At 57.1% G+C, this 21,638-nt stretch overlaps 1 protein-coding gene and 1 long non-coding RNA gene across 2 annotated transcripts; both read left to right on the top strand.

Moving 5' to 3' along the window:
* The first annotated feature begins 197 nt into the window (after window positions 1-197).
* LOC142362238 (uncharacterized) lies at window positions 198-1,525 on the top strand. Its single transcript, XR_012764851.1, has 2 exons — window positions 198-340; window positions 465-1,525. It is a non-coding gene; the product is annotated as an uncharacterized LOC142362238 (long non-coding RNA).
* A 1,990-nt stretch (window positions 1,526-3,515) lies between these two features.
* Window positions 3,516-12,064, top strand: TOB2 (transducer of ERBB2, 2). The gene is made up of 2 exons (XM_075428959.1): window positions 3,516-3,822; window positions 7,814-12,064. Exon 2 carries the CDS (start codon window positions 7,901-7,903, stop codon window positions 8,906-8,908), a length of 1,008 nt encoding a protein of 335 aa, XP_075285074.1. The 5' UTR covers window positions 3,516-3,822; window positions 7,814-7,900; the 3' UTR covers window positions 8,909-12,064.
* Window positions 12,065-21,638: the final 9,574 nt, after the last annotated feature.

Raw genomic sequence — 21,638 nt, 5'->3', positions numbered from 1 at the left:
CACCAGTGTCCCCATCCCTTCCCCCACCCCCAAAAATGGCTGAGCGTACTTACTTTCTTGGCACTCCCGGCGCCCTCCCTCTTGACTGCTGGGTGTATCGGTCCGCATTCTGGCAGCAAGGAGAGTTAAGCTGCCATTTCTAGTTGTTCTGAGTCACTGGGCAGGTGGAGGGAGGGAGGGAGGGAGGGACAGGCTTTTTCCCCTTTGCCTTGTTTGCTCAGAGAGCTCTGGGGAGAATGCCAGGCGCTGCTGGTGCTCAGCTCAGTTCAGGGCCGCTGCCTTTCTGGTGCTTTCAGAGCCTGGACGGGACATTGCCCTAAAGCTGCTCCTTCAGACAAGGGTAATGGATACAGTCGGGTCACCCAGGAAAACTCGGCCTTGCCCGCGTAGTAATGATTTCTGTTCGCCAGCAAATGAAACCCAGGCTGGGCCCTAGAAAAGCGCAATATTTCTTACCTAAATAGATTTTAAAGTACTCATCCAGTAGAAGGAGATTTCCTGGCAGTGCTGGAGACCAGAGCACGTGCGAAAAGGCCGAGCTTCCCTGCAGAGGAGGAATGAGACAAGATGTGTCTGGCCACTGTGTGCCTGCCGGGCTTTGGAGAGGCTTCGTCAGACCCTGGAGTCTGAAGCGGCCTGATCTGGGGCTCCCTGGCTGCCAGCTGTGAAGCCACTCGCATGACAACTACAAGGAGGGGCAGGAGGGACGGCTGCGTCTCTCCGTGGCAGCTGAACTCCCGTGGTGCTGGCTGCATATCCTCATTGCATGGAGCTAAACATGTCTTCCTGCCACTACTTTTCTCGGTAGGGTTATCGCTTTTTTCTTTATCTTAATCAGAAGGATGTTACATGATAAGTAAAAAAATCCCCTTATTTCAAAGATGTACATTGGGGTGCGTGGGACCTCAGCAAATAGCTCCGTAACGCACCTCTGGTCCTTCCAATCAGCTAGACCTCATCTTGACAAAGCCCTCGAGCCCGGAGCATTACCCCTCTTTAAAAAAACCGGAGACTGAGCAAAGGCCTCGGGTCTGCCTGGGAGCTTTGCAGAGACAAAATCCTGCTTCTGAAACCTTATCTGCGTGGGAGCTGTTGTTTTCTCGTTGCGGGGATCAGCTGGAGATGTTGTTTGCCTGTTTCAATAGCAGGAAAGAATTTTTCATTTCCTTGAGGTCACGTGACTCGAATGTAAAGAGGATTCGGGGTATGGCAGTGTTAATTACGCCCGATTAATAACCTGCCTGCCCTTGCCATTAAATAAGCCAACAAAACGAGCTCCGTCCCGGTGGCCTGGCAATTCCTCCCCCCCCCGCGCGCATGGGATTTGGTAGCTTTGCTTTGACGTAAGAGCCAAATGGCCGAGAACGCGTGAGCGGATACTGTGACAGGATTCCTCTGCCTGCGTGTGTGCCGGGGCGACGCGATAATTAAAGGTGCACGGTCAAGGCGCAAGTATTTTAAAGAGCCCTAATGTGCAACACCCTCTTAGTAACACCTTATTAAAACAACAATAGAATTTTAGAAATGTAATTGCCTTTTTTTTCTTAAAGATGCTAAAAATAGCGCAGTTGTTTTGATTTCCTGATCTGTGGCTGACAGCATGATTTTGTCTCCAGCAAAGCAAGGGAGTATTAGAAAAAAGAAAATGCTTTCTTTTGTAACTGAATTCCTTTTGAACTAGGAGCGATGAAAATAAGGCTGCTCATAACAGCTCTTGCAAATCTTCCCCTTCTCTTCCTCCCCTTTCCCCTGGAGAAAAAAAACAACTTCAGAAGTTGTTGGGTGTTTGGTTTTTTTTTAAATCAGTTGGAAGGTGAGCGAGGGTGGTGGCTGCTGCAGCACCGTGGCCAGGAGGGATGGCATGCACAGCTTTCTTGACACATGGCGTTGGCTGGCCTCAGAAGCAGCCCCCTTCAGTGGCTGAGGGAAAGGGCTCCTGAGCGAGGGAGGACAAACCAAGCCCAGAAAAACGCTGAGGGGCTTTGTGGAAACGAGGCAAGAGAGGAGCTCTGTATTTTTCACGCTTGGGAGACGATTGCTACGGAGAATTATTTAACCAGAGGAGCGCAGAGCGGCTCGGGAGGCGTCTGTGCTCTTCGTCCCTTTTGAAGATGGGCGATAAATTACGCGTTTGAACATCACTGTGTTATTGAGAAGATCTGATTCCGAGGTGGAACGTGACTCCACGGTGGGGTTTTTCTCGGGAATTTGTCAGAACCGAGGCAAACAGGGCATTTCGCGAACCAGGCGAGCTGCCCCCGCCACGACAGGGGCTGCGGCAGCGCTTTGCTCGCCGAGACCGGTTCTCTTTCCCTGCTCCGCTTGTGCCGACTCCGAGGAAGATGCCCAACGTGTCGCCGGGAGGGCCTGGAGACGCTGCGCTTGGTGTCCAGAGCATTGCGCGGACCAGAAGCTGCCTGATGTCGGACAGCGAGAGCCCTTGGCAAGCGGCCTCTGCCCGAACCGGTGGCCTTGGACCGTAAAATATGCGGCCTGCGAGTGCTTGGAGGGGTTTTCTTCATTTTTCTCAGAACCAGTAAAAGGTCTGGCTTTACACAGCCTGCCGGCTCTCCCGGCTGCTCCCGGGCGGAGCCCCCGAACCCCGGGCGGGGCGCAGGCCGCGGCAGCCCCGGGGGACTACAACTCCCTGCAGCTCCTGCGCCGCGCCCGGCACCGCCCCCCCGCGCACACCCCCTTCGGCTCACTGGCTGAGGCGGCGCGCCAATCCGAAGGCGCCGCCGGGCCCGGCCAGCCAATGGGAAGGCTGTTGCTAACACGCCGCAGTTATTTTTAGCACGGCCGCCGCTCTCGCACCTTGCGGCTCCCTCGCCTCAGCCGGGCCGGCCCTCAGCTGATGGCGGAGGCGTACAGGCGTGTGCAGACAAAGTAGTCCGCGGGATGTGAGGCGGCGGGGAGGCCGCGGCGCCCTCCCTGTCTCGGGGCCGTAGGGGTGGTTGCGCCTGCTCCTGCCCATCGCGGGGGGACGCCGGCAGGCCTCGCCCCGCCGTCCCCTGAGGAGCTGGACCGGCAGCCCCCACCCGTGTCACGGGGCCCGGGGGGGTTGCCCGTTCTTCTATGGGCGCGTCACCCCAAAACCCGCCCGCCCGCGCCGTCAGCGGGGCTTGGGGGTTCCGGCACAGGAGTTCCCGAAGGCTTCGCTGGGGCCGTGCCGGGCGCTGCGCCCCCCTCACCCCGGGGCCAGACAGCACCACCCCCCGCCCCGCTCCCGTCCCGTCACCTCGCCGTGCCCCCGCGCCTCGGGCTAAGCCGCTTGGGGAGATGCTGGGGTCAATCCTCAGCGCGCTAAACCCCCGCCCCCTCCTTCCCCCGCCGCCCAGGGTCGGGCAGGGCAGCCCCCGGCACGCGCCGCCCGCTTCCCCGGCAGCGGGGGAAAAACGGGAGAAAAAGGTGATTTAAACACACCCCCCCCCAGTCCCCAGGGCCAAGCGGGCGGCGAGGGGAGGGGAAAGTAGTCCCGGCCCGCCCTCCGCGGCCGCATCACGCTGGGCGGGAGCGCGGATCCGTGCGCGGGGTTGCTAAGGGTGAAAGTTTGTCGTGAGTTGGCTCACTTGGGGCCAGGGCGCGGGCTGCTGCAGGCCGGCGGGGCGACAGGAGGAGGCGGCAGCAACGACGACGACGACACAGGCACAGGCACCCGCACCCCCACCTCCGGGCGTCCCGCGCCGCAGCCCCCGAGCCCGCCCCGCGGAAGAACCGCACCGCCGGGGATAAGGGGAGGGAGGGGACGGGACAGGACAGAGACTCCCACGCACCGCCCGCGGCCCCCCGACAGCCGCCACCCGCCCTGGAGCCGAGGACGAAGTAAGTGGGGCCGGGGGTACTTCTGTGTGTGTGTGTGTCCCCAGCGGGCTCGGCCTGAGGGGGCTCATCCCCCCCCCCTCCCCCCGGGAGGTGGCTTATCGGTCCGTGCGGCTGCCGACCCCCGGGGGGGGCATTAATGGGGCTTCGGGGGGGTGTGTGGGGGGTGAAAGTCATTGGGTCGGTGACGCTTTGCGATGCCCCCGTTCACCGTTTTGTTCGGTCCCGTCCCTTCCCCCCCCCAGGTGTGATGGCGGGGGGCGGCTCAGCCCCGAAAGGGGCAGGGTGGGCCCCGGGGGCGGCGGCGGCGAAGCGCGGCGACAACAAAGGCGCTGGTGGGGCTGGGCCGGGCGCTGCCGGCGGAGGGGCGCTGCCTCCCCCGGGAAGGCGATGGCGGCGGGGGGGAGGCCCGGCCGAGGTGCCCTTCGCGGATACGGCGGCCCCCGGGGAGTGGTCGTGCGGCCGCGGGGGAAGGTCAGGCCCGGGCTCCCTGCGGGGGGCCGCATCCCGGGCCTCGGGGGCCGCCGCCGGGGGTGCGGGGCTCTTTCGGGGACCTTGCTGGGGGGGGGGGGGTAGAACTCGACGCTTGTGGCCTCCTGGGCTCCGTCCCGTAGCCGTGGGGTGGGGACGCGCCTCCCCGTCCCCGCCGAGAGGGAGGGGAGGGAAGGGAAGGGGGCGGCTGCCCGGCGGTCCCCAGCGCCGGGCCGCGGGGCGTGTTCCCCGCCATGGGCAGTGCCGGGCCGGGCGGGCCGCCAGCGCGCATGCGCCGTGGAAAATTTTCTGCCCTGCCCCGCCGAGTGGCGCGCCGGCCGCGGGGCACAACGGGAGGCGTAGTCCGGGGGCGAAGTAGGTCGCGGGGCGGGGAGGGGGGGTGAGGACTACAACTCCCGGCGTGCCCCGCGGCAGCGGGGTCGTGGGAAGCGGGTGGCTGTCCGGCCGGCTCGGCAGAAATGGCCGCCCTCTGGCCCCGAGTGAGGGGAGACCCCCCCGGGGGTGGGGTGGAAGGTGGCGGGGGAAGGCTGGAACGGGGTCCCCACTTTCCGGACGGGCGCGGCCCTCTGTGGGACCACCGACCGTGACGACTGCCGTCTGCTGGAGAGGCCGCTGGCGGGGGCGAGGCGGCAGCTGGCCGGTTCTCGGGGCCCAGAGCTCTGCTGGGAGCTGGGGGGCTGCTCGCAAGGTCACCCGCCGTGTTTGCGCGGAGCGGGCAGCGCTCCCCTGTTTGCTCGCTCTGGCGCAAGCCACCGTCCGGCCTCTCTCCTTCAGCCCGTTGGTGTGCGGGGGGTCGGGGGGGGCTCCCCCGTGACCCCCGCAGAGCAGAGGGACAGCCCTGCGTTCCCTGCCGGCGCTGGGATGGTCCAGCCGGGTGCCGTCAGCCTTCGCTGTGGTGGCGTGGGCGAGCCTCTCTTCGTTGAAGACTTGTCAGAACACCTAGTGGGATTGATACTTGGAGCCATGCTGCTTCAGCTGTTTTTTTTTTCATTTTATTCCTATGTCACCATGTTTTGGTGCAGTAGAAGGAGACTGAGGGCGTCCTGCTGGAGCACGCGTTACTATGTCGGCAACCTGAGGAGCTGGTGGTATCCCTGACTTGTGCCTTCTGCAAGCATCAGCTGTATGCGGCCACCTTGGCAGCTGTTGGTATTATTAGTCTGATTAACTCATCTTTTTCATAGTCAAGGTACAGAGTATTCCCCTTTTAGGAAGGGGGAGTACTTCTTAAGGCAAGAGAAAAGGAGGCGGTGATTTATTGTATCTGCTTGCTGCCTTCTGCGGGAGGTTGATGAGGGTGTGGGCTCCTCAAAGTGTATTGAGGGGTTTGTGTTGCAAATAGGGTGGTGACAAATTTTGGCCTTTGCTCCTTTCCCAGTCTGTAATTCCTGCTTTCTTAATAGATTGTTGGATCTGGATTAGAATTTGTCACATGAGATTAAAAGATTTACAGACTGGCTGTTCTCTTCCTGCTTAATTTGCTGGGATCCCAAGCTGTCCTCTCCCTCAGATGCCTTGAAGCCAAAAGGAGCGAGAGGGCTCCATGTAGTCCCCTCCTTGAGGTAATATGGGCTGTATAAGTTCTTGTTAATATTTAGGTGTGCTCGTTCAGGGGTTTGCTTCGTGCCGTTCTCCCTGGAAAAGGCTCCGTCTCCATGCTGAGACTCTTGCCTGCTGAAAATGGCTTCTTGTTGCTGTTCTCTGAAAAACTCTGGTTGCTCATTTCTCCGGTGTTCATCTGTTCTTGTTTGAACTTGGTCAGGTCTCGGTGACCTACCAGAAGTTGTTGCACTGCAGTAATTCCTTAAAGCAGATTTTAAAGGCAAAACTGTTTTTCCCTCGTTTCCGTCCACATGTTCCTGTTTTTTTTTCTTGTTGCTGAGTCAAACCCAAAGGGCATTCCTTCCAGAACTGGCCAGCTTGTTGGTGGACTTCAGGTGTGGTATCTGCTGCTGGTTGCTGTCATCCTGAAGCCAAGCTGCTCTGAACTCAGACTAGTACAGAAAAAGCATGGAATCTGCACTCCCTTTTTGTGCAGTAAAGCCTCAAAATACATGAGGGTTTCCTTAAGATTTATTGAATCCTTCTTGTCTGTTAAACTAGAGCAAGCGAACAGGTCTGGTCAGTTTTTAGTTCCTCCTGACCTTGGCCAGTGTCCTGGTTGTGCTGCTGGGATTCCCAGTTTTTCAGGGGAGTGCTGACACAGTATGTTTGTACTCCATCCCCACCCCCAGATAATTGGCACAAGTTGTAAACACTGGCTTGAGTGCTGCGTAAGAGCATCCCCGAAGCCCATTTTAGGAAGACGGTTGAACACGGGGTGTCTGTTTGAGCAAGGTGAGGGCAGCTGAAGACGGAGCGGCCTCTGACTAAGCTGCCAATTAAAAACTGGATATTCTGCTTCCCCCTGGAGAGGCGTGGAGGCTACTGGAAGTGTGTTTCCTCTTAAAATATCTGTGAGATTTGTTTTCTTTGGATGGGCGCTGCTGACCTACCCGGGGTTTTTTTTTTGGTACCCAGACAAACGCTGTTTGCAAATCTGTGTATAATAGGAGAGTTGAGTGTTGTGGTTTTGCTTTCTGCTTTTGTGGGCTCTCTCCATTTCGGAGACTTCCTTGGGAGGGGGGGGGGCAAAGACTACTTCAGTCTTTGGCAAGCAATTTCAGTTTTTATTAAGTAGGTACCTGGTCCTGGTGGAGCTCATCTTCCCTCTGCACAGGGATAAGCGATGTGGACTGTATTGGACAGGCTCTTGGGATGTGTGTATCTTGTGACCCCGCACACGTTTCCTGTCCCCCTCTCCCCCCAGCTGAATTAAACCGGGATTTTAGGCTTGCAGAGCCTCAACTGGGTACACTTAATAAGATATGTGCCTGCCAGTCAAGGGGATGGTAAACATGGGCTGGCAGTTGGTGCCTCAGCACCCTCCCTCGCTCCTCCTCATCCCTTCTGCGCTCGTGCCAGCAGGACGCAGCACCCGGCACAACCACCTGGCCTCCCGGAGGAGAGGCTGGCCCCGCCGTCCCGCGTGCGAGCGGGCTCTGCGCGAGCTGCGGAGTGAGTCACAGGGCTGCTCGGGTGGTGCGTGCGTGTTGCGGAGAGGCTGCTGCAGGTGAGCCGTGCTGGGAGCAGCCGAGTGCCAGGGCAGAGAGGAGTGCGTTGGATGTGCTGAAATAGTTCTGTCAGAGCAGACAGTTGGCTTGCCGGGTTTCAGCAGCGGTACTTGGCAGTGAGGTAAGAATAACGTACGTGCCTGTGTGCTGGTGCGGCTGCGCCCTTTTTTTCTTCTGTAGAGGAGCAGGGAGACTCCTCCCTACCAGTATCTCTGTTTTGAGGGCCAGTAGATTTGGGGTGATTCTCCTAGAGAGCCTCACTGCTCGTTAGTCTTCGTGCAGACTGCTCATTCAGCTCTTGTTAATGAAAAAGCGTGGCTGTTTATCCCGACAGGTGGGGAGTTGTTGTGTTCTCTCATCCTCATCCATCCTTTCCTCTCTTTCCCTAGGTCTGTTTGGAGCCGAATCTTGTCTTATGTGCATATCATTTTGTCTCTTTTAATACACTGCCCTGACTTGCTTGCTGCGAAGGGAGTATGCATCTGGAGATCAAAGTTGCTCTTAACTTCATCATCTCATACCTGTACAACAAGCTTCCTCGGAGGCGGGCAGACCTGTTCGGTGAGGAGCTAGAGCGCCTGCTGAAGAAGAAATATGAGGGTCACTGGTACCCGGAGAAGCCTATGAAGGGATCTGGCTATCGTTGTGTTCACATAGGGGAGACAGTGGACCCGGTGGTGGAGCTGGCGGCCAAGCGGAGTGGGCTGGCTGTGGAGGATGTGCGCGCCAACGTGCCGGAAGAGCTGAGTGTATGGATCGATCCTTTTGAGGTTTCCTACCAGATCGGTGAGAAGGGCTCCGTTAAGGTTCTCTACCTGGATGACAGCGAGGGCTGCAGCGCCACGGAGCTGGACAAGGAAATCAAGAGCAGCTTCAACCCTGACGCCCAGGTATTTGTCCCCATTGGCAGCCAGGACAACTCGCTGTCCAACTCTCCGTCCCCCTCCTTCGGTCAGTCGCCTAGCCCCACCTTCATCCCCCGCTCTGCCCAGCCCATCACTTTCACCACTGCCACCTTTGCTGCCACAAAGTTCGGCTCTACCAAGATGAAGAAGGGCGGAGGAGCCGGAGGAGGGGGCGGTGGGGCCGGGCAGCAGCCGAGGATGGTCAGGTCTCCCACCACCAACCTGCTGAAGCACAAGGGCCTCTCCCTGTCTATGCACTCTCTGAACTTCGTCGGGAGCGCTGGGAGCCAAGCCCCGCAGTCACAGCTCTCCCCCAACGCCAAGGAGTTCGTTTACAACGGCGGGTCGCCAGGAGCCAGCAGTCTCTTCTTCGATGGCGTTGCCGGTGAGAGCCAGGCCAGCAGCATCCCGCCAGCATCGCAGTTCAACGCCGGCACGGGCGGCACCTTTGATATGGCTCAGGTCTTCGGCGGCAGCACCTTCTTGGAGAAGTCTCCCTTCGTGGAAGGACTCAGCTACAACCTGAATGCCATGCAGTATCCCAGCCAGTCGTTCCAGCCTGTCGTCCTGGCCAACTGAACACGAGGAAGGAGAGTATTCTGGTGGCGGGGAGGGAAAGGGGGGGAAATAAGAACAAAACAAAAAAGGGGGAGAGAAAATAAGAATAGAAATATACAGAAAATACTCAAATCTTATAAATATAGCTTCTTGGGGAAAGAGAGAGCCCAGTGTTGTTGTGCTGCGCTGGCAACGCTCCTGAAGCACTGACTTGTTTTTTAACTCAGTCCCTGTGCTTTTTTCCTACTCAACTTTTTTATTCCTTAAATGAGTCTTGGGATTTTTTCAGTTCGTGTTCCCCCTTCCCCCAGCCCAGGACTGGTGCAAACATAGGTCACGATGCTCCCGCTTCCCTGCACACCCCCCGCCCCCAGCGCTGGACATGGGGCCCTTCCGCCTGGGTGTAGGGATGTCTTCTTCCTACCGCCTCGCTGGAGGAGGGACGGGGAGAGGATGAGTCAGTGTCGGCGGAGGTACACACACTCTGCTCTCGTTGTGTGCTAGCCAGAAATGGGTGAGTGGGCTTGCTTTTCTGTTACGGCTCTGTGTGCAGACGGAGAGCATCTGCTGTGCCCACGGGCGTAGACTGTTGTGCTGTTGTTGCTCCAGGCCCTCCAGCCCGGGCTGTGCTGTCGGGGTGCTGAAGAGCACTAAGTCTTCTCTGTGACCTCCTCCCAGCGTGCAGAGCGTTACTGTGAAACGGCTTCTTCGTGTGCTTCTGGCCGCAGCTGGGGGGGAGCGGCACTTCGAGCTGAGGGCTCTGGTTGTTGCCTGCCTCTGCGGGCGAGCGAGGGGCCCTTCCCATGCCCGGTCGGTCCGGGTGGCAGCCCCGTGGTGTAGCAAAGCCACCCACCCGTCCCTGCGGCTGGGGGACGTGGCACCAAGCCAGGCTTGGGTCCTTCTCCCGCCTCCCGGACTTTGTCCTTTGGCAACAGGGTCCAGCATCCACCGGTGGTCACCTGGTACGGCCTCCGGGGTCTGATTTCTCGTTCCCTGCTGTGAATTCATCATCTTGTCTGGGAGAGAGAATTCCTTCTTCTCGAGTTGGAGTGGTGGCACTGCTTTTGAGGAAGGCAAATGGCTGTGTTGTTGAAGCTGTTCTCTTGAGTGGTAGCTTTGTGCTTTTGGCCAGGCGTTCACCTGACTGAATCCCCTCCCCTGGCTGACCCGGTGCAGGAGGGAAGCGCCTGCCCTGAACTCGTTGTTCCAGCCAGGTCACGTCAGTGCGGACGGTGGCAGGTTTAGAAGGCAGAGCAGGGACGGGCACCCCGAAGGCGAGCGGCTGTCCCTTCACGGGAAGCTGAGGGAGGGCTGCTGCTGGCCCGGGTTGGGTGGAGGCTCTCCGGGTGGGAGAGAGGTCTCCTTGGAGGCTGTTGTGGGAGCGTGGAAGCATGCGAAGAGGAGAGAGGTGGAGATGATGAGACTCCAGTCTTTGAAGTTCTCGGTTTAAAAGAAAAATAAGCTTTTTTGCTGCCTCCCAAACTTGAGGTTTGGTTTTCATCTAATGATGTCTCTGGAGCACCCTCTGAAATCCCCTTCTCCTGTGTCTGTTGAACCAGTGTGCGCTCTCAAGACATCCCTGTTTCAGGGGAGACAGACTTGAACTCGTGCTATTCCCACTCACTTCCGCCGGGCTGGGATGAAGGCACTCAGCCCTCCTGCAGTTGTGTTGCCAGTGAGCCTTTGCGGAGGCAATGGGCTGTCCCAGGGGGGCGGCCGCTGCCCGGGGCTCCCCAGGGACCGTTTCCAGCCCACCCTTCCCCTCGCCAGGTGATGGAGGAGGGGACGCGGTCCCGACTTCGTGCCCGGCGTGGGTTCCCGAGCGGGCTGCTTGCTGCCCTCGAGCTGTGACTGACACGGTGGGTGGGCGAGGAGAGCGGAGCCCAGACCCGCAGCCTCAGCCCTGCGGGTTTCCAGACTAGGGCAGGCTGCTGAGGAATGGCCGAGCTGTTGGGTTTCCCTTGTTTCTTTTGGTTTTCTTGAACCCGTAACTTACGGACGTTACCACTGCCACCCCGTCCCTCTCCCTGTGAGATGCTGCCGAGTGCCAGCCCGCCTGCCGTGCTGGACCGAGGGGTGCTTGGCCCACGCTCCCTGATCCAATCCGCTCGTCCCCCCCCCTTGTCCCCGCATCTGGCAGAGCCACCTTTGCTGCAGAGCAGCGTGCTCTCACCCCGGCACGGGGAGGGAAGGGAGAGGTGGGGGTGCCCCCCGGCCACCCGCTTGCGTGTGTGTGAAGCTTTGATGCCGCTTCATCCTGCCACACGTGTTGTACCCGCTTTGAAAACTGGGGTGAGTGGAAGGAGGAGGAGAGGAGGGACCAACCCCTTTGTATCTTAAAAGGAAAAAAGTGTGCTTCAGGACCGTTCCTCCAGCATCAGGCGGCAACGGAAACTAACGGCCTGTTCGGGTCTTTTCTAGTCTTGGATGTAGGCGTTCAGCTTCAGTTTTATTTTTTAAAAACCTGCACTAATTTACCTGGTTTCTTAGGAAGAGAAGAGAGAAATTTTTTTTTTTAACTTTTATTTTTTATGGGTTTGTGTTCTTTTTGTTGATGTCCGTTTGTATTGAATAATTTGCTACATTTGTAAAATGTAAGAGGTATATATAATATATGTATATTTCTAACGTAAAAAAAACTGTAATTTTTTTCTTTTCAAGATTTTTTCTTAAAAAGAGGAGAGAAAAAAAATATTTTTTCAGGAAAAAAACTTTAAAAAAAAAAAGAAGTGGTGAAGATTGCTGTCTCCCCCCTCAGCCGCCCTCCTTTCCCTCCCGCCCCTCTCCGAGGAGCGAAGTGACAGTTGCCTTGTGGGAGAGAATGCGTGAAAGAGGACAGAAGTCTGCGTGTCTCCGAGCGGAAGGTTTCCGTGCGCTCTGCTTGGGTTGCTTTCTGAGAAGAGGGCTGCTGAGAGGGGGAACTGGGGGGGTGCTGTCTTTTTTTTTTTTTTTTCTTTTTTTGCCTTTTTTTTTTTTTCTGTAGCGAAGGAGGAATACAATCAAGAGTTTTGTATTCAGAATGTTGTGCAATATTTTGGAACGGGACATTGGTGTGTCTAGAGATTTAGTTAACAAACAACAAAAAAAACCCACAAAAAAACAAAAGGTTGATCCAATCTGTACAGTTTCTATTGTTCCAGATTTTTTTAAGTTTGTATTAAAAGCATGATATAATAACCGGTTGTCATGTGGTGTGTGCGCAGGGGGGAGAGAACACCTCTGCCCTGCCTGTCCTGAGTGAGGAGGGATGGGACCACCCTCCCTGCCGTCGGCGAAGCCAGTGCTTGGCCTCCTCTCGCGGGCAGGATCCCCTGTTTGCGGCGCATGTGGCAGAGCCGTCGTCACGCGGGGACCAGCCCGGTGGTGCCCAGCCTCGTGCAGCGTGGCGAGGGCAGCTGCCTCTGTGCCCTCTCGCCCTGCCAAGAATAGCAGCGGGATGGGAAATGGCGGCGGTGTGCCCAGCCTTCCCGCGTCCTGCTGTGACAGAGCTCCTGGGGCAGGGGGAGAGGAGGGAGGGGGGTGCTGTGCCTTTAGCACGGGGGACCTTTGGTCCATCAGTGGAGTTCATAAAATACCTGGCTTCCATGGCTGCTTGCTAGGGCCCTTGCCCCTGGGGCCTGGCTGGGATCAGTCTGGTGGCGGTGCATGGGGTAGGCAGTGTCTTCCTGTGGAGGGGGAGCTGTTGGTGGGTTGATTTCTCTCCCCTCTATGCCAACCATTCTGGGTTTATACTGGGGCGGCTCAGGTACTGGTGAAGGGAAGCGAGGTACGTGTGCGGGCCATGCCCTCCCTGCTGTGAGTGTTCATCCAAGGTGAGTGCTCATAGCAGGGTGGGCTGGAGGCTGGGCGTGAGAACAAGCAGTGGTGGTGAAGGTCTGGCTTTGTTGTCTTTCTGATCTCTCCTTGCTCAGCTTTTATTAGCATTTCTGTCAGAGGGAGCTTCTCCTTTTTAGCAAAACGAGATGAGATGGCCTCTCTGTGCTGAGGAAGATGCTGAAATGCCCGTCCAACCCCGCGCGTGCCAGATGGCTGCGTGACCCAGCGTCCCCAGCCCCACCACGCTCCAGCTGCCTCCTGCTCTGGGGGTGGGTCGCAGCTCCCCGCGCCGCCTCCTTTGAAAGCTGTTGGAGGGAGCTGTGCTCGGTGTACATGAAACCAAACACGGAGCTGGTACTGGCTGCTGGCTCCCACGGGTGTCCTTACCTGTGCTCCAACAGCCGGAATTTCTTCCTGGAAGAGCTGACGCTGCTTCGCCCTTGGCTTTGCAAGCCCCGGGAGCCGGGCTGCTGCTCGCGCCTGCTGCGCGCCGTGTGACTGTCACACTCTGCTAAGCAACAGAACTATTTTTTCCCCTTTGTGTCTCAAACCCCATGTAATCATTTATCTAAAGCACGCACAAGCGCTTGCCCTTAGACATGTTTCTGGAAATGGAAAATCGAGGGCGCGTGTGTGCCTTCCTGAGCCTTGCCCTGCATTCGTTCGGCTGTGCCGCGGGGGGGCACGGAGCCTTTCCCTGTTTGCGCACAGGTAGGGTCTGGGGTTCTATGCAGCCGATAGCTGCGCAGCCTGGGCAGGGATGAGGGAGAAGGCTTGGTGAAGAGCTGCGTTCCTCATGGAGTGTTTGCCCCTGTACTGTTGCAGGGAGCCTGGAAGCGGCGTGCCGGGACGGGGATCTGCCCTCCGTTGGCCTTCAGAGAGGAGAGGAGGTGCTGGAGCCCCGCGCTCGGCCGGCGCAGGGTGGTGCCTGGGTGTGGGAATGCTCACTGGGTGCTGGGGCAGTGACCGAGTCGGTCCCCAGGTAGGGCGCTCCAGCAAGGCATGGTGGCAAGACGGGACTTGTCTCCCAAAACCGCCAAAGCGAGGGGCGTGGGGGGGTGGTGAGACACTCGTCATGGGGGACTCTGGTATTAGGAAGGAAACTTTCAACTTGAGTCACGGAACAGGCGGGCTCCCACCTGAAGGGAGGAGACAGCTTGGGTAGAAAATGCCGACGCTTCAGCCTTGGGCTTTGCAGCCTGTGACAGCAGCAGCTTCTGACACGAAGCGGGCTGTGCTGGGACAGGGAGGGGGCTGGCGCCCACAGGAAAGCTTTATGCCAGCGTGAGAAGCCGGCTGTAAGGCAGCCATGCCGTGGACTGCGTTCTGAACACCAGCCCAGCAAAACAGCCCGAGTGTGCTCCAGCAGGAGAGCATCTCCCGCTGCCCCGGAACCTCCTGGAGACCTGGGATTATTGGAGTTGAGTAACACATGGCGCAGGCGCCGACGATGGTGGGTGCCTCCCCGTGCCCCGGCGCTTGCCCGGCATGCCAGGACGGAGAGGTGGAAAAACAGGGCTGGTGGGGGTCTGGCGCCTGCCGAGTCTTTGGCGTCCCTGGGAGTGCTCCTGCCCAGGCCGCTTGCTCCCCGCTCACCTGGCTGCGGCCCTGGACGGGGCGCGGGGCGAGGCAGAGGGCATGGGTGCAGGGGGACGGCTGGGTCTTCCGACACCCCGTGCCCCCTCTGCCTGAACGCAGGCACCTGCTGCAGCCAAGGTCGGCCCCCTCCCAAACCTCGTGCATTTTCCTTTGGTTTCTGTGGCCGGGCTCCAATTCAAACACGGCTGGGAGCATGCTCGCCCCGGCCCTTGCAGAGCTGTTCTTCCACTGTCAGCCAGAATCTTTGCCTCCAGAAACCTGGTCTGCGTGTTATAAAGCTGCTGAAGAACAAAGCTTTCAGCCCCCTCGGCTCCCAAGACACCCCGGTGAAGGCTAAGCCCTGGCCAGCACGCATGGTGCTTTGGAGTCGTACCGGTCACTGAAGTGCCAGTTTGTGCGATGGCCAATTTGTGCGTGGCCATTGCCAGCAGCAAAAGTGACTCCAGTGTGGTAAGTGCGTGTGCCGGCGAGGACGCAGGGTTTTTTATTCTCCCGAGAAGCCCTCAGAGGCACGGCAGTGGCTGAGGCGAAAGAGATCTCTGCAAAGAAGGTTCAGGGTCAAATCTTGCCACTTTGCCTTGAGGAGGGGCAGGGAATGGTGCAGGTGGAGGCGTGGGGGAACTCCCGCCCTCTCCACCAACTGCCGAGGAGGTGAGTGTGGTTCCTGTGTTATTCCACGGTTGCTGAGACCTATATGAGGGGTTTTTTTGGTTTATTTTTGTTGGCCTGGCTCAGCCAGACTGCTGAAGGAAGCAGATCCCTGGGAAGGAGCGTGTCCCTCCCACTCGGCAGGGTGTTTCCACCAAGGACAAAGTTTTCCTTCGAGTGAATCAGCCAGAAACTGCTTGCAGAAGGCGCAGCCAGGGCTTTCATCAGCAAAAAAAAAAACACCCCACCAAAGCCAAAATGACCCGCACAAGGTGATGTGTAGGGCAGGGCAACGGGCGATGTTGCTGCAGCAGAAAATGCTTCTTTCATGGGCCTGAGCTGCAGAGCTCAGCAAATTCACGCAAGGGCCAAGTCCAGCTTCCCTCATCTCTACCCTGATCTCCCTGTGATCATGTTCAGTGTCAACACATGCTGCTCTGGGCTCCCGCAGAGGCCCTGAGCAACATCGCAGCAGGCCCTGGGCACCTTTCCAAAATCCACCGAGGTCGCCCTCCATCCCTGCCTCTGCCCAGCGTCGCTGTGCGGTGCCCGGCTGCGGCCAGGAGGACACAGCAGTGTCACCCACAGGGCCTGCCAAAGCGGCGGTCGCACGATGCACGGGGCAAGTGAGGGGCCAAGGGCACAGAAAAACTGCGTGGGAACCCAGAGATACCGCATCTGCTGGAGGAGCTCTGGGGTTTGCATCCTTGGGGGGACAGACTGGCAGCATGGCAGAGGACACGGGGGGAAGTAGCAGCAGGAGTGTCTGGAAGACAGAATCACAGAATCACAGAATGGTAGGGGTTGGAAGGGACCTCTGTGGGTCATCTAGTCCAACCCCCCTGCTGAAGCAGGGTCACCTACAGTAGGCTGTAGAGGACCTTGTCCAGGCGGGTCTTGAATATCTCCAGAGAAGGAGACTCCACAACCTCCCTGGGCAGCCTGTTCCAGGGCTCCGTCACCCTCAGAGTGAAGAAGTTCTTCCTCATGTTCAGACGGAACTTCCTGTGCTTCAATTTGTGCCCATTGCCCCTTGTCCTGTCGCTGGGCACCACTGAAAAGAGCTTGGCCCCATCCTCCTGACACCCACCCTTCAGAGATTTGTAAGCATTTCTAAGGTCCCCTCACAGCCTTCTCTTCTTCAGGCTGAACAAGCCCAGCTCCCTCAGCCTTTCCTCATAGGACAGATGCTCCAGTCCCCTCACCATCCTCGTAGCCTCTTAGACCGCAAACATGAGCTGGGAGAGGACTGAGAGAAGCAGTGGGAAGGAGGACAGCACCCTGGGGACATGCGAGGTGTTTACGCACAGGTGCAGACATCGCAGGGAGGTGAGGGAGGCTGCAGCTCCCCTCTTCCCCTCAGCACTCGGTGAAATCACAAGACTTCCTGGTGACCCAGCACGGGCAGCAGCTGCGCAGGCCTCCTTCCCGGCCAGCACGGCCCCGCGCAGCCTCCCCGTCCCCACCTGGCTCCTTGCTCATCACACTCCATGCGCCATCGTCCTCCTCCGACTCTCCCTCCAGGCTGGTCCCGACGTGGTAGCTCCCCTCTGGGGACACTGCCGGCTCTTGCAGGGCGCCCGTGAGTCGCCGCGCTGTCACTGCTATGTTGTCATTCGCCTAAACCCAGGCGAAAATAGGATCTGAGAAATTAAAGCCGGGAGGGCGCAGGTGGGCCGTGACGTGCTGAGGCAGAGCCAAAGGCGCCCAGCACGGCTGCGGAGAGCAAGCTGGCTGCGCAAGCAGTCGCTGTTGGCCGGGGCGTTGAACACTATAACCTACAGTCGAAGTGCTAACACGTCAGCACGGGGAACGACAAACTGCTGATTTTTTTGGAGACAAAAGCAAAGAAACTTTCCTATATTCCAGATTATAAATCTCAGACAAATCAAGCGTATAAAACTATGCAAGAGAGACCTCACTTGGTTCTTCAGGCTAAAAGCTTGGCCATTGAGACTAACTGGTTGGTACAAAGACAGCCAAGAAAGATTATTCTGGTAAGACTTTATTTTAATCTTGGAGTCATTCTGTTTTGCAAAGGCACAGTGCTTTTGGAAAAAGCTTATTTTCCTCCATGGTGATAGTTGTTCTGGGAGTTTTTGACCAACCAGTGCACCTAAGTAGAAACCTTCCCGTTACAGAGGTGACAGTGGGGACTTCAATCGCCTCGTAGCAAGTAGAGAACAATACAACACCTAACTAAGACATACTCCACCAAAGTCATATTAAACCAGTATTTATTGCAGGAGAAAGCCACTGACCACATGTCTGTCATACAGATATTCAGCACACGGACAACTTTGCAGCCAAGAGGATTTTCCTACTTTACATTTCTAGGAAAAATCTCCAGGCTTCCCAGTGTGCACCTTAAAATGCCATGAAAGGGCCTGAGTCCATCCAGCCTCAGCCCCAGTGTTTTATGCCGTGGGGTGCCCGAGACGGAAGCACTGATTCCTCTGAGCACACGGAATAACTGCGAAGAGCTGCTGCAGGAACCCAGGGGTCTTCCAGCAGCACCAGGCTGATCTCTGTCCCCTGCCACTGAGCTTTCCTGGAAAGCGGGATAAACTGGTTGAACGAGGTCATCTGAGGACCACGCTGGTCATCTGCAGGCAGGAGAGCTGTGTTAGCAACTGTGTGCTGACCCTTCCCTTGCCTGGCCAGTAGAGCTTCATAGTCCACAACCGGTTGGGGCTGGACACCTTCCTTTAACATACCTGCAGCATCCTGCAAAGTTGCGCAAGTGTCTTCCCCAGAGCTTCTCTGCCCACGTAGGGCTGCAGGAGCTGGTAGGAGCTGCCCATTACCATGAGGAAGCCACAAAGCCAAGACCACAGCACCCAGCCAGAGAAGCCCATGTCGCCTCAGGGGTGTGGCAAAGCTGCTTGCAGATGGCTGGAGGTGCCTTTTGGCTTCCACAGCCTGGGAGGTAAAAGGGGGGGGTGGGGGTGTCGTTGTGTCTGCCTGGGTGATAAACCCCACTGATTTTATCCCGTGAGTCTTGCTGACCTTGACAGAATTGGGTACAGGGAGCTGGCTATGATCTCACAAAAGGGGAAAAAACCTCCCCACGTATCGTTCTGTGATACCGCTCTGTTGAGGAAGGTGTGAATAGTAAGGGGATCCCCATTTACTTCACTGTCTTTAATTTTGCCCCCTCTCCCTGCAAGGTCTGCAGACAGAAAAGAGTCCCCACCACAGGCTGTGCCGCTGCCCTACCAGCCAAATGCACAGAGAGCTCTCCCTCTCCTCCCATGCCTGGCGAGGCTGTTGGCCACCCTCTTCTTCACCTGAAGATGCTGGTGGGGGAATTAGTGACTGCTGCTCCTGGAGGGAGCCATGTTTCCTCCTGGAGGTAACTGTCGCTTGGCAGGATCTTGCTCACCTTGCGGTGGCAGTGGCTGACTTTCCAGGCTCTGCCATGGCCCAAAGCAGGCTGCAGGGCTGTGGCTCTCCACCTCACAGCTGCTCAAAAGGCTCCTGCCTAGGGGCACAGCCAGCTTCGCTCCTGCCTGGAGCCTGCCCTGCCAAGGCATTTGCTTGTGCTGGGTGAACACCAGCCGCTTCACACCCTGCCAAGCAAAGCAGGTTGGACCTCAGGGGGTTAAACGCTCACGCTGGCCCGCAGCTGAGTCTGTGCTTTCTCCCTTGCGGATGCTCTTCACCAAGCAGACTAGAAAGGAAGGTGAACGGATGCAACCGCATCTCTGTAATGTTTGCTGTTGCATGCACCTGCTGCCAGAGGCTATAGGAAACCCCAAGAGTGTGGAAGGGTTTCCCAGCTCTCTGGCTGCGAGACCAGCTAATGCTGCCATGGGTGCTGGTATTCCCCAGGTGGGAGCTCATCCACCTGGAGAACCTGGGAAGCATCCTTCTCTAGAGCCCCAGACTTCTCCTCTCCCTCACCTCTCTATTTTCCTTGCTCCGATGGATTATTTTCCCTAAATGCTGTGGCCTGATCCTGGGAGCAAACAGCAGCCAGCAGCAGGGTGCAAGGGAGAGTTCTGCCACCAGCGAGCAGCCATATCTCTCCCCATAGTACCTTTGCCACCTGCTGGATCCATACCCTCCGTGCCACTCACCTCTGATCAACCTGATTCCTCTTTTCCCCCACCACAGCTCCTCTTGGTCTTCTCCGCTTCCCAGACATGCCCTGCCTGGCTGGCAACGGCTGCCCTCCCTGCAACGAAACCGCAGTTGCTAAAAATATCTGCACGGCCCGTAGCTGCGGGAGCTTGCCGCTGCGTTGTAGCGCAGGGGGCTCGAAGCACAGCGAGAGCACTGGCTGCGCGCCGGCGCGTCTCGGAGCAGTTGGCTTGGCTGACAGAGGCGTCCCAGCTCTGTTTGTTAGCGCTGCTGCAAGAGCCCAATTAGCAGTTCAGGTGTTGCCACAGTCCCTGGCTACGGCCCAAGAGCTAATGACAGAGCAGGTGGCAGATGCGAGGATTGCAGGAGCATGGCTGGAGGTGAGGGGAGCTCGTTCTGAACAGCTTGTTGAGACCAGTCCCCACCGACCAGCTGGGACAATGGGTTTTGCAAGGTGGATTCTTGCTTTGTGGATGCCTCCACAGCACCCTTCAGCCTTTGAAGGATGCTGCAGCCGCATTTGGGCCCACCACCCCTCCCAGGATGTCCAAAATTATCCTGGGATTGCTGGGATGACCATACCCGTGACCACTGGTTGACAGCAGGAGGAAAATTCATTAAGCCCCAGAGGTGTTTAATCAGAAGCAAAGTGACAATGAGGCACTGACACACCATGCCTGTTGATGCAATATGATGATAGAGGGGCATAAATGTCATTGTCTGATGAAAGACGGCTTTGTCTTACCAAATTCCTGCACTGCGTGTCTACCACAAATGGCCTGAGGCACTTGGGAACTACTGACCCTGAAGCAAAGCCAGGAAGGGCAGCCGGGAGGGAGGCGAGGAGAGGCTGAAGAGCGGCTGTAGAAGCTCTGTGGAAGTGTACAGGTAGCGCGGCGAAGAACGTGCAGCTTGACACGCAGCAAGAGCTTGAGGAGATTTTTCCAAGCAGGTTGAAGAACTGGTTAACAGGAGGCTTAGAGCTATGACCGAAGAAGCTGTTGAAGCAGTTTGGCTCCTGCTGTGCTTACAGAAGCAGGAGGTTGTATATTCTTCGTAGGCAAACAGGATTATGTCAAACTACCTAATGCCATCATTCGGTTCACTTACTAATGGAAACACTGAGTAGGGGCAAATTGCTCAAGCCAGAAGCAAGGCAGGTTTTTCTGATCACCACGCTGCGTTATCTGCGAGTGCAAACCGCTCCTGCAGAGCTCTGTATAAAGCAGGAGTACGGATGCAGCTCTGCTTGCTTACACACGCGGAGGAGCCAGGGCACATGGACCCTCTGAATCTTCTCTGTCCCAGGCTCTTGTCATCGCCATCTTTCCCCCGGCCTGGCTTCTGCTTCTGTTGAGCTCAATATTGTCAAACTGAGTTGACTCCAGTGGGAGCATTACAAGCCCTTGGGGACCAGCCCACAGGTGGGCTGTGAAAAAAAAAGGCAAAAGGTCTGCTTTTGGCTTTGTTTCCACCATATTGATGCTTTTTCCCCCGATGGCTCCAAAAACACCTTCAAAATCACTCCTTGCTGCTGGAATACAGCCCCATGTTGCAAAGAGCTGTATGGCAGTGGGTGTCAGGGCAGCCATTTTGTACTAATAACAATAATTTTGTACTAATACCACGTTGCGGTAGGGAAGACAGAAATGACTAATAAAAATGTTGGGGAGATAGTCAAGTCATGAGAGCATTACTCAAGTGCAATTTAGCTGGGAAGCTGCGATTCACAGCTCTGCTATTGTAAAATACCACAGGACTTAATTCACCAGCCATCCTCGCCAAGATATCAGGTTCTCATCCCACCTGAAAGCAGCCCCAGGCTGGGCAGCAGGTCAGAGCCATCCACAGAGCACAGCTCTGGCTCCCAGGTGGCTGATGACATTTCCAGCAACCATCATTTTTTCTGGCGTGATACCAGGCAGGCCCAAGATGTCTCAGCTTGCAAACAGGATTGTAGCTCAGTTTAACCTTGCTCAAGATCAGGATGACACTATCATCTATGGGAGGCAGAATCCCGAAGCCCTACTGTTCCTCAGGTAAATAGTTCTTCGCGCCCGATATCATTTTGCAACTGTTGCTCCCTGTCCTGAGCCCTCTCCAGATCCTCGAGTGAAGAAGATGGTGAAGAAACCACTTCATCATGAAGGGAAACAACCAAGAGAACAGCTTGGTGCTTGTTAGCTGGAGGTCAGGCCAGGCTCAAAGCGGACTCGACACAGCCCCTGAGTGCGTCCCATTGGTGCAGTGAAGGTTCCAAGGTGTGTAGGGGCCTGCAGCGCATGGACTTCAGGCAGCAGAGAGAAGACATGCGATAAACATCATCCACTATGGGCCTGATGTAGATTAATGGGGAAGCTGGTGCACGAAGCATGTGTTTTGGCAGCTACAATCCCTCCCCTGTTGTGTCAGTCCCTGGTTTTACAGCTGTAGCAACAAATAGTGAAGGTCTCGTGTAGTGGAGCTGTGTAGGAGGAGGGCTTAGCCGAGAGAGGTTTGAGCTGCAGATGGGCTTGGAGCCCACGGTCTTGGGTAGAAATGGTGTTTGAGGCTGCAGAACGGTTTGTAGGAGTTAGTTGGAGGGCTCTTTTATTGACAGCTC

The sequence above is a fragment of the Opisthocomus hoazin genome, chromosome 8 (genome assembly GCF_030867145.1).
Source record: "Opisthocomus hoazin isolate bOpiHoa1 chromosome 8, bOpiHoa1.hap1, whole genome shotgun sequence".
Classification (NCBI taxonomy): domain Eukaryota; kingdom Metazoa; phylum Chordata; class Aves; order Opisthocomiformes; family Opisthocomidae; genus Opisthocomus; species Opisthocomus hoazin.
Note: the sequence above shows the minus strand (reverse complement) of the source record. Positions and strands in the feature narration are given on the sequence as shown.

Excerpts from the sequence above, each read along its gene's own strand:
- TOB2 (XM_075428959.1), top strand. The coding sequence starts at position 7,901 with ATGCATCTGGAGATCAAAGTTGCTCTTAACTTCATCATCTCATACCTG.